Genomic DNA, 12,219 nt, shown 5'->3' with positions numbered 1-12,219 from the left:
GGGCTGGGGGAGGGACATTGCCTGGCCTGCCCTGTGCAGGGGCGGGCAGATACAAACAGATTGAGCATAGATAGAGAGACAGACAGCAGACAGACAGACACAGGGAGAGACAGGGGCAGAAGAGAAAGACCAGGGTTGGGGGAGAGAATGATAAAGCAAAGGAAGTAAAATCTTAACAATCAGCAAATCTGGGTAAGAGTTTACAGATATTCCTTATACCATTCTTATAGTTTTTTTTTTTCTAAGCTTGGGACTATGTCAGAATAAAAAGTTCCAGGGGGAGGGATAAATTGAGAGATTGGGGGTTTCCCTGGTGGCGCAGTGGTTGAGAGTCCGCCTGCCGATGCAGGGGACATGGGTTCGTGCCCCGGTCTGGGAAGATCCCACATGCCACGGAGCGGCTGGGCCCGTGAGCCATGGCCACTGAGCCTGCGCGTCCGTAGCCTGTGCTCCGCAACGGGAGAGGCCACAACAGTGAGAGGCCCGTGTACCAAAAAAAAAAAAAAAAAAAAAAAATTGAGAGATTGGGATGGACACATACACACCACTATATATAAAATAGATAAATAATAAGAACGTACTGTGTAGCATAGGGAACTCTATTCAATACTCTGTAATGATCTATATGGGAACAGAATCTAAAAAAGAGTGGAAGGGATTTCCCTGGTGGTACAATGGTTAAGAATCCTCCTGCCAATGCAGGGGACACAGGTTCCATCCCTGGTCCGGGAAGATCCCACATGCCGCGGAGCAACTAAGCCCATGTGCCACAACTACTGAGCCCCCGTGCTGCAACTATTGAAGCCCGTGCGCCTAGAGCCCGTGCTCCGCAACAAGAGAAGCCACCGCAACGAGAAGCCCATGCACCGCAACGAAGACCCAATGCAGCCAAAAATAAAATAAAAAAGAGTGGATATATGTATCTGTATAACTGACTCACTTTGCTGTACAGTAGAAACTAACACAACATTCTAAATCACCTACACTCCAATTAAAAATAAAAAGGAAAAAAAAGAATAAAAAGTTACAAGCAAAACCCACGACCACTCGGTTATAGAAGGCAGAGCAGGCTGAGACACCATTCAGACATCTAACCCTGTACCTGCCTCTCCTTAGCTGTGAGACCCGGGCCAAGCACTTTCCCACCCTGGTCCTCAGTTTCCCCACCCAACCTTTCTTCAGTCCCTCGATCTGCTTCCGCTGGCTTCAGGGCCTTTGCACGTGCTGCTCTCTCTGCTTGGAATGCTTGACCCCTACCTCCAGCCTCTTTCCCCTGTTCATACCTCTTCATCCTTCAGAGCTCAGGGTCAGCACCTCCCCCAATGTCCCCAACCCAGTCAGACCCCACCTGGCGCTCTCCAGGTGCCAAGAACCCAGCTGCAATTTTTCATTGGTCTGTGAGGTTATAAGGGACCGCCTGTCTCTGCGCCAGACTGTGAACACCCCACAAGGGCGGCTCTCCTGTTCTCCACGTGTCCCCAGCGTCTCACCCAGGGCCTGGCATACAGTCGGTGCATATCACTAGAATGAATGAATGTGGAAGCAAGGCAGGTAGATGGATCGTCTCCAGGCTGCCCTCTCTCAGCTAGGGTCCACAGGTACCTGCAGAAGAGCAGGAGGTGCAGGAAGACGCCGCAAGGCAATGGCAGCAGGAGGGGGCTGTGGGCACAGGGCGAGCACCCGGACACACCCAGGGCCGCTCGAGGATCCCACCCAGGAAGGGATCACTGAGCTCGAAGGAATAGAATTGTGGGTTGTCTGGCATCAGACAGAGGTGCTTATGTTGAGCTGCAGCTGGACGCTGTATAAGGAGCTGTACTCATTTCTCCCAGAACGAGGAGGACAGAGCCTTGACGAAGGCATGTCCCTGACCCCAGGGCTGCACAGCCAGGCCACTATCCTGCAAACACTGAACTACTGAAAAGGGAGAGGAACCCTCTGCAGCTGGGGAAACTCACTTGAAATTCACATTTGCAGCTGCAGTCAGCTCCACTTTGTCTCAACAAGGCTTGGGAGAGGAGGGTCTCTTTTATGGGGGAATGGGAAAAAGGAACCAGAGTGAACAAGGTACAGGCTGATAAGAATGAGGCTGAGGGCAGCAAGTCCCGTGGGCAGCCCTCTACATCTAGACAGCCTGGCTCAGCTGCCTCGCAACTCATACCTCATCGACTTCTTGCGACAACTTTGTGAGCCAGGAATGATTGTCCCTATTTTACAGATAGGAAAACTGAGGCACAAAGATGCTCGAAGAGCTGCCCAAGGTGGGCAAGCAAGCCCACTGGAGAATTGGAATCTGAACCCACGGCTGTCCGGTTCCACAGCTCATACCCTCTTGGTTCCGCTGTGTTGCTTGAAATAAAATTAGAGTGAGCAAGGTGAGTCCTGTGCTGTCATCAGAGAATTTTTTTTATGTCCAGGAAGGGTTGGGGTTTGCCACCTGGGCAGGCAGGGTTGAATCAGAAGGTTCTCAAAGTCCAGACCGAGGGATGCTTTGGTCTCGGACAGGGGCTAGGGTTCACGGGACCACAGGGTAAATGAGGCTGACACTGGTTGGAGATGCCTCCAAACCCCGGGTGTTTGGTGCTGGAAGGAACCCACAGAGATCATCCCATCTGTTTCCACCTTTTCCATGGGAGGAAACAGATCTCCCATGCCGGAACGAGGGACAGCTCCCCAAGGCGGCTCTTGTCCATTCTGGAGCATTCCTAGCCACATCAGGAGCCCCTGATAAAAACAGTCCTTAATTCGCCCAAACTGCCAGGTCCGGGTGTCATCAGACCCCTTTCTACAAATCCAGGCATCAGCACTCCTTGTATTGAGTTAAAGAGAAAGACTTATAAGAGGGAATGTAGAACGAAGAACATTTTAACAGTGAAAGAACAGGAGGTCGGCTCCAATGAAGTCGCCGTCTCTTTCCCGAAATACTTGTCTTCCTGAAGACAACGGTACTGCGCAGAAAAGAGATTCTCGGCTATTCTGAGGTGGGGATCTATCACTTTATTTTTTATTTTTAAATTTTATTTATTTTTGGCTGCGTTGCTGCACGCGGGCTTTCTCCAGTTGTGGCCAGCGGGGGCTACTCTTCGTTGCAGTGCACGGGCTTCTCATTGCGGTGGCTTCTCTTGTTGTGGAGCATGGGCTCTAGGCACATGGGCTTCAGTAGTTGCAGTACGTGGGCTCAGTAGTTGGAGCTCGTGGGCTCTAGAGCACTGGGTCAGTAGTTGTGGCACATGGGTTTAGTTGCTCCACGGCATGTGGGATCTTCCCAGACCAGGGATCGAACTTGTGTCCTTGGCATTGGCAGGCGGATTCTTAACCACCGCACCACCAGGGAAGTCCCCATCTGTCGCTTTAAGAATCATAAGGATGTGCGTGAAACATCGACACTGAAAATGACTAGACTGGAGAGAGGGCTAAAGATTCTCAAATGAGGGGGTGATGCCCTTGACATCACAGCTTCTCCTGGGACAGGTGGACAGGAAGCTCCAGACCTCCCCCATCAGCCCATTTTGCTTTTGAATGGGCCGGCTGGCCGTACAAAGCATGCACAGATTGGACCATTTGAGTCCAAAGAGTCTACTTTAGACTCAAACCTGCATCCCTTTCATGCCTGTCCATCACCCTTGTTCTGCCCTGAGCACCCTCACCAACTGAGCTCCTTTCCAAATTGTCTTTTCCAGGGTGAATATGCCCAGTCCCTTTGACTCTTCCTTCCTGGATGGTTATGCAACTAACTCTCGGGCATCATCTCCTGTGGGTAAACTCCTTGCATTAAAGTGGGAGGGAGAGGGAATTCCCTGGCGATCCAGTGGTTAGGACTCTGCACTTTCACTGCCATGGGCACGGGTTCGATCCCTGGTTGGGGAACTAAGATCCTAAGATCCTGCAAGCTGGCCAAAAAAAAAAAAAAAAAAAAAGTGGGAGGGAAATGAGCAGTTGCATCCAGCCGACGAATGAAGGGGAGCCTGTGCTGACTGTATTTTCTCTTACCCAACGCCTCGCCAGAGGAGAATACAGAGAGACAAGTATCTCAGCAGTGGGCACGCACATCTTGCTTCCTACAATTTTGAACTCATACCAATGACCGTCATCCATTCACCCAATATCCACTGAGCATCAGCTATATGCCTGTTATCAAACCAAAGGCCCCTGCTCTCGTGGGTTCCATGGTGGGGAACAGACTGTAAACAAGTATGTGAAATACTCAGCATATTAAATCGTATGAAGCCCGGGCGCCTAGAGCCCGTGCTCCGCAACAAGAGAAGCCACCGCGATGAGAAGCCCGCACACCACAACGAAGAGTAGTCCCGGCTCGCCGCAACTAGAGAAAGCCCGTGCGCAGCAACGAGGACCCAACGCAGCCAAAAATAAGTAAATAAAAAATAAAAACAACAACAACACGACACATATGTATTTTCTTACGAATCTAGACAAAGAAGTAAGTCTGAAATCAGTTTCACCAGCAGGGCTGGTTCCTCCTGGGGGCTCTGGGGTAGAATTTGTTTCCGTGCCTTTTTAAATTTTTTTTGCGGTATGTGGGCCTCTCACTGTTGTGGCCTCTCCTGTTGTGGAGCACAGGCTCCGGACGCGCAGGCTCAGCGGCCATGGCCGACAGGCCCAGCCGCTCCGCGGCATCTTCCCGGACCAGGGCACGAACCCACGTCCCCTGCATTGGCAGGCGGACTCTCAACCACTGCGCCACCAGGGAAGCCCCCGTGCCTTTTGTTTTGTTTTGTTTTGGCTGCGCTGGGTCCTAGTTGCAGCACGCGGGATCTTCATTGCCACGTGCGGGATCTTTAGCTTTGGCATGAGGGATCTAGTTCCTTGAACAAGGATAGAACCCGGGCCCCCTACCTTAGGAGGACAGAGTCTTAACCACTGAACCGCCAGAGAAGTCCCTGCCCCAGGGCTTTTAAGGGGTATGACAGGGTCCCTCTGGCTGCTGCAGGTAAAAACACGCTGTTACCTGAATTCATGGGAACCCAGGTAAGAATATTGTAACCGCCCATGAGATGGCTTTAGAAGAATGTTTAGAATTCTTACAATAGTGTGGGAATGGGAGCTATTTTGGCACTTTGGGCAGGGATGGGCAGGGTAGGGAGGTGGGAAATCAATCTTAAATAATTCAGCAAATATCAATTATGCTCTTGGCCCGGTCAACTGGGGTGTCTCTGCCTCACACCTGGGAGCAGTGTCGGGCCCGCTCCTTCCACATCTGACACGCACACCTAGGGAGCTGTACCTGGGCAGAGTTTCGTCCTGCCATTCTTCCTTCACGTCCACGTTTTCCATCCGGAGCGTGGCTTCAGTGGTCCCCATGGGAGCTGGGAAGCAAGGACCGACTTGAAGCAAGGATGAATCCTGAAGGAGGGCAGTGGATGGAGGTTTTACTGGACAATCATCATAACGACAATTCCCCACTCACACACAGAACTTCAGAGATGGATCTGCAAAGAGCTCTTGTGTCCATTGTCTTATTGAATCATTGCCCAGCCCCATGAGGCTTCTCCATTTCACCAGTGAGAAAACAGAGGCATAGAAAGCTGAACACCCATGTGGGTCTGGAGTTTGAAACCAAAGGAGGGGTTGAGCCTCCAGCTAAAAGCACACCCCCTTTGAAGCTCTGAAATCCATCCTCTGCAAGGTTCACCATCCCTCCCTTACCTTGGACTTCAACTAGGAAGCAATAAATCCAATTAAAGTCATTTACACTAAATGACTGTGTTAATGACTGATAGAATTAAGCTTCCTTGCTGGGATTGACATTCAGACAAGACCTGGTTAACGCCAACCCACCTCTATCTGCTGCAGCCCACCTGTGCTGCCCCTCTGTCCCCTCCCCTCCCCCAACGAAGAAGCAAGTCCTGACAACTGACCCTAGGACTGAAAAAGGAAGTGCGGAAAGTGCCTGGGGCTGGACATCAGGATCATCATTTGTAGCAACCACAAAATGCCAGTTTTGTTTTCATCCTAGCGTAGCGAGGAACCAGCTGGGGGCAAGGATGGGGTGGAGGCAGCACTTTAGGTGGGGCTTGAGTGCTGGGCTGTCTGGGAGTGTGGTGAGAACTGCCGAGCGGGACTGAATTTGAGTCTATCCTGGGGCATGGCAGACTTCCGCTGTCTCAGTTTCCCTGCCTGTGAATGAAAGAATTGGTCTAGAAAGGATCCCCCAGGATCTTATGACTCAACTAATAGTGCAGGTTCTGAGCTTTTAAGCCAGTGGTTCTCAACGGGCAGTGATTCTGCCTTCCCCCACCAGACATCTGGCAATGTTTGGAGGCATTTTGGGTTGTCACAAGTGCGGGGGTGGGGGTGGGGGGGGCGGTGTGCTACTGACATCAAGTGGGTGGAGACCAGGGATGCCGCTCAGTGCCCTACAGTGCCCCAGATGGTACCCCAGATGACCAAGAATGATCCGGCCCCAAATGTCCATAGATCTGAGATTGAGAAGTTGTCAACCTCACTTGCCAGCACCTAAGGTCCCGCCTCCAGCCCCTCCCCCCTCCCCACTCACTGCGGCTGCCCCTCTAGAGCTGGTGGGTGGCTCTTAGTTTGGGTGTGTCTTCCAGAGCCCCTCGCTGGACCTAAGCCCCTGTGGATGGAGGGTCTGCATTTGGGATTGGGGCTCAGAGGGAGCCGGAGACAGGTGAGGGTCAGGCAGGGGGGACGGGATGTCTGAAATTCGACCCTCCCCCACTTCAGTGAGAGTTTCTCACTCCATTCTTGTCACTGCCCTGAATGTCGTCATTCATTCATGGACGAGGGACAGTAAGACGCAGTACGGAAAGGAGAGAGAGAGAGAGATGTCTTCCTGATGCTGTGGGCAACAACTGCCCAGGAACTTATTGCAAGGGAAAGTTCCCATCAATGGAAATTCATTTCCTTTCTGAAGGGAGTGGTCTTTGCGTCTGTTTTCCTTATCCTGAGCTGGGTGTGACCTCAACCCCCAGAAAGGACCACCCACCTCCACCCCACCCACAGCTGAGACTGGGGCCACACATGTTGGCCCAACGATCCTCTAAATGAGGGGTGTGGGTGGGTGACCGCAGGGCCCCGGACGCTCCCGCCCTCTGATCCCGACTTCACGTTCGAGGACGACAAATAAGGCAGCGAGGGGGAGCTGAGAAGCGTGCCTTCCCGCTGTGGTGCTGAATTATCAGCACATCACATACAAGTTCAGGCAGAGGAGGAGGAATCTCTGTCTTCAACCGTTTCCCTTCCTCCCCACCCCATAGGCAAGCTTTTACGTACACATCTATCAAATCCTTTTCCAAATCCGCTCACGGCGTTATAAATAGGAAATGCACAGAGGTGGGACGTGTACATTTCGGTCTCTCAGGAAGCATCCCAGAGAGGGGCTGAGGGTTTGAGCTGCCTAATCTCTAAGCATGTCCTGGAAATGGTGCAATCCTCTGCCATCCAGGTGAACGGTGGGCATGGGAGGCGAACTGTGGGTGTGTGTGTGGGGGGCGGATGCTTTTCTCCGCGTGGGGTAAAATGGAGCTGGTAGCATCCCAAGAATCACAAGACCCTGCTCCCACCCGCCCCATCTGCCAGAAGGGGGTTTGTAGCGGCGGATACCTGCGGACAATCTTCCTCGGCAGGGCGGGGAGAAAGAAAGTGGATTCACCTCCGCGTGAGTCCCGGCTACCTCCGCGGCCTCTCCCGGTTACGCGCAAACAAAGAAGAGCCTTGGGCGGATGCAGCCGGGCATCCCTCGCCTTCAGAGCATCCGAGGAAGATGCACTCTGGCGCGGACTCCGCATCCAAGGAAGGTCACCCAGGGCAATGCGACGGGCGCGGATGGGCGCTTTTGTCCACGGGTGGGGAACAGCTTGCAGTCAGCGGTCGGCTCCCCCTCGCTCGGCTGCGGCTGCGTCCCTGGTCCTCGTGCCTCCGAGGTATTTTCTTCTTGCCAGCTCGCAGCTGGCGGAGGCTCGGCTTCCTTAAGACAGTTAATTATGCTGCTTTTGTGTGCAGGGTGGGTGGATGGGGGCAGGGCTGACCAAAAAGCACAGCCCCCTGCCAGAATCGGTGCTCTCCATTGGCTGAGAGGGGAGCATTTCCAAGAGCCTCACCAGGGGCAGAAGCGGAAATGATTTCCTGATGGCGCATCACAGATTTAAAAACAAAACAAGGAACAAATAAATAAGTGGCAGCGATGGCCTCATTCCTTAGATTAAGAGGGAGGGAGGAAATAATATCCTCATGGACCCATTTCATGGGTCCCTCAGCCGACCACTTACGATGAGCCATGGGCCGAAGACCGGGCTGGGTGCTGGGGAGACAGAACCTTCTCAGACACATTCGCTCGGGGCCTCCGAGGGAAAGGCGCCCCCTGCAGGTGTGCGTGCGTCAGCCCCGCCCTGGAAGACCATAGAATGGTATAGAGTTAAGAGTGCACCCTCTGAAATCAAACCATAAGTGGATCGGGACACTGGCTCAGCCACTGGCTGGGGACTTGGTTGGGTAAGTGATCACACTTCCTGGACCTCAGTTTCCTCATCTGTGAAATGGAAACATTAGGGTACTGGCCTTTCGGCATTTAATGAGGTGATGCAGGGAGGGTGCTTGGCACGGTGCCGCAGCATGAGAAAAGTTCTATGCGTGTTTCTTGCTGTTGCTGATTTTATTTTTAGACTGGTAGCAGGTTGAATGGTGTCCCCCCCCCCACCAAAGATATGTCCATGTCCTAACCCCTGGAACTTGTGCATGTGACCTTATTTGGAAAAAAGGGTCTTTGCAGATGGAATTAAGTTAAGGATCTCCAGATGAGATCATCCTGGATTTAAGATGTGCCCTAAATCCCATGACAAGTGACTTCATAAGAGAAGAGAAGGGGGGGGCACATCATGTGAGGTCAGGATGATGCATCGACCAGCCAAGGAATATGGAGGGTTGCCAGTGACCACCGGAAGCTGGAGAGGCACCAAATGGATTCTCCCTCACAGCCCCCAGGAGAAGCCAACCCTGCCAATACCTTGATTTCAGACTTCTGGCCTCCAAAACTGTGAGAGAGAGAAAAAAAAAGCTATTGTTTTGAGCCACCTAGTTTGTGGTACTTTGTTATGGCAGCCACAGGAAACTAATGTCAATACATGATCCTAAGTAGGAATGGATGCCTGTTGTTACCTCCTGCCCCTCTTAATCACTGTGATGGTTTTCGCCTGTTCTGTGAACACATCAGGCTCATTCCCACCACAGGGCCTTTGCACAAGCTGCTCCCTCTGCCAGGTATGCTCTTCCCCCAGATGTTTGCATTACTCAGGTGTCAGCTCAGAAGTAATCTCCTCAAAGAGGCCTTTCCTAATCTCACCGCCTACCTTGCCTCTCACTCCATCATCTTCCATCCCATTATCTAGTCTGATTTGTTTTTCAGTTTTTTAAAAAATTTTTTTCTCTTTTACTGTGGTAAAATACACATAATGTAAAATTTACCATTTTAACCATTTGAAAGTGTATAGTTCAGTGACATTAAGTACATTCAGTGTTGTGCCACCATCAGCACTGTCTAGTTCCAGAACTTTTTCATCGCCCCAAATGGAAACCCGTACCCATTAAGCAGTCTCTTACGTCTCCCTTACCAGCCCCTGGCAACCACTAATCCACTTTCTGTCTCTGTGGATTTACCTGTTCTGGATATTTCATATAAATGGAATAATCTACTATGCCATCTTTTGTGTCTGGCTTCTCTCACTGAGCATCATTTTTCAGGGATCATGCACATTGTGATGTGTGTCAGTGCTTCATTCATTTTTATGGCTGAATCATGTATATCATTGTATGCATGTGCCACTTTTTGTTTATTCATTCACCAGTGGATAAACAAAAAGCGTTTCTACATTTTGGCTGTTGTGAATAGTGCTGCTATGAACATGGGTGTACATGGTTTTATCTGAATCCCTGTTTTCAGTTCTTTGGGGTATATACCTGGGAGTGGCAATGCTGCGTCATACACTAATTCTATGTTTACGGTATTGAGGAACCTGATGAGTCTTTTTTCATAACACTTACCACTATTTGAGATTATTTACTTGTTTCTTTGTTTATTCTAGGACACACACACCCCCCATTGGAATAGAAATTTCAAAAGAGACTTGGTTGGTTTTGTACACTGTAACGTGCCAAGGCAGTAGCACGCGTCACAAAGGAGATGTTCGGGAAATGCAGGTAGAATGCACGGACGCTGGCTCCCCTTGTGGGTCTCAGACAACACTCTATTCACGTGGCTACCCCACTCACTGCATCAGGGTCGGTCCCCCTCCAAGCCAAAGGCATAAAGGCAACCGCCCCACAGCAGAGAAGGAGAGCCCAGAGACTCCAGCACAAGATCTGGACTTTGCACCTCTTGGCTGGAGGACGTGGCGCTCTGGGAAGAGACACTGAGCGGGAAATCCAGGTTTGTTCTAGTACTGGGCACTGGGGTCCGAAACGTGAGGAAGACTTTTTGCTTTCGTAGAACTCCCACTCGGAGAAGCAGATGGGCAAGGGAGTCTGGGCTGACATCTTTGGAGCAGAGTGGCTTGGGGGGCACATGGGGAGATTTCTCAGAGTGGGGCAGGGGTGGTGACCGTGTGGGTTGGGCGCTGAGGAGTGAGTAGGAGTTGGATGGATGAAGAAAGGGGAGAAAAGCATTTGGAACAGAAGGACGTTTGTAAAGCAGCAGCTCTTCCTCCCTGAGAGCGCGCTGGGAGCTGTCCGTGGTGCTGCAGCCCGCCACCGAGCCGCTGCGTGAACCAAGATTGGCTGTCGTCTGGTTTATCGTTAATGGTGGTTATACATATTAATATATACGCATAACATAAAGTTTGCCATTCTAATCATTTTTAAATGTAAAGTTCAGTGGCATTAATTCCATTCACAATGTGTAACCATCCCCACCATCCATCTCCAGAACTTTCTCATCTTCCCAAACCAAAGCTCTGTCCCCATGAAACACTAACTCCCCAGCCCCATTCCCCGAGAATGTAAGTTTCTTGAGATCAGAGATGTTTCATTTTGTCATTGCTATATCTTTAATCCCTAGACCAGTGGTTCTCACCTGTGGGCGATTTTACCCCCCCATGGGACATCTGGTGATGTCTGGGGACATTTTTGGTTATCATGACTTGGGGGATGGAGGTGATTCTGGCATCGAGTGGGTAAAGACCAGAGATGCTGCTCAACACTCTACAGTGCACAGGACAGCCCCTTCCCCAAGAGAATTATCTAGTCTGAAATATCAATGGTGCGGTCGTTGAGAAACCCTGCCCTAGAAGAATACCTGAAACGAAGTTAGTTCTCAGTGGAGTTTGTTGAGGCAATGAAATTACTAAACCTCCTTTTCCTGATTTGCAAAGGGGATTCATACAAATACATTTGATCCTCATTATTCACAGTATTTGTAAATTTGCCTACTGGCTGAAATTTATTTGTGACCCCCAAAATCAATACTCATTGTGCTTCCAGGGTCATTTGTAGACAACACAGAGAAGTGAAAAAATCTGAGTGCTGATTGTGCATGTGCTGTCAGCTGAGGTTGAACCAGATGATGTTTATTCCAGCCTAGGCTGTAAACAGCTGTCCTTTTTTGGGTCAATTTAGTGCCGTGCTTTTAACATTTTTGTGCTTTTTTCTTTTTGGTGATTTCTCTATTTCTAATGGCCCCCACACATGGTGCTGAAGTGCTGTCTAGTGTTTGTTAGCACAAGAAGGCTGTGCTGTGCCCTTATGGAGAAAATAAGCATGTTAGATAAGCTTCACTGATGTGTGAGTTATAGTGCTCTGGAATGTGAGTTCAATGTTAAGGAATCTACAATGTATATTAAATAAGAAGCCTTTAAACAAACAAACAAAAAAACACATAACACAAGGTTATGTATTGATCAGTTGGTGAAAATGTTGTGACCAGAGGCTCGCAGGAACCTAACCCTGTATTTCCCCTAGGAGCAATGGGTCAGTATTTTGCTATTTCAGTGTTTGCAGCAACTTTATAGAACAGAACTGCTGCCAATAACGAGAATCAACTATACCCACTTCTGAGGGCTATTGTGAGGACTAGATAAGATTATGCATGTAAAGCATTTAGCACAATGCTTATAGCAAATAACAGGAAAGAAAAGATATTATGCAACCAGAGAAAACATCAAAACAGACCTGCTTTTGTAAAAGGCATGCAGCCTGGGTTATCTAGTTAGAGCTGCAGGAAATTGGAGGGAGGCCATGTGTAATTACCACGCT

The 12,219-nt window shown here is 50.2% G+C and overlaps 1 protein-coding gene across 2 annotated transcripts in view; it reads right to left on the bottom strand.

The window, feature by feature from the left end:
- The window catches only part of ATCAY (ATCAY kinesin light chain interacting caytaxin), a 36,876-nt gene extending 29,111 nt beyond the window's left edge, over window positions 1-7,765 (bottom strand). Inside the window, exons 1-2 of one of the 2 annotated variants that reach the window (XM_033400746.2) lie at window positions 7,631-7,765; window positions 5,243-5,361 (exon numbers count right to left, since the gene is read on the bottom strand). In XM_033400746.2, the coding sequence (XP_033256637.1) occupies window positions 5,243-5,319 (77 nt within the window). In that variant the 5' untranslated portion in view covers window positions 5,320-5,361; window positions 7,631-7,765. Of the gene's footprint in view, window positions 1-5,242; window positions 5,362-7,581 lie in introns of both variants that reach the window. The other variant, XM_004277203.4, reaches the window with a different exon arrangement.
- Window positions 7,766-12,219: the final 4,454 nt, after the last annotated feature.

The sequence above is a fragment of the Orcinus orca genome, chromosome 3 (assembly GCF_937001465.1).
Source record: "Orcinus orca chromosome 3, mOrcOrc1.1, whole genome shotgun sequence".
In the NCBI taxonomy this organism is placed as follows: Eukaryota; Metazoa; Chordata; class Mammalia; order Artiodactyla; family Delphinidae; genus Orcinus; species Orcinus orca.
Note: the sequence above shows the minus strand (reverse complement) of the source record. Positions and strands in the feature narration are given on the sequence as shown.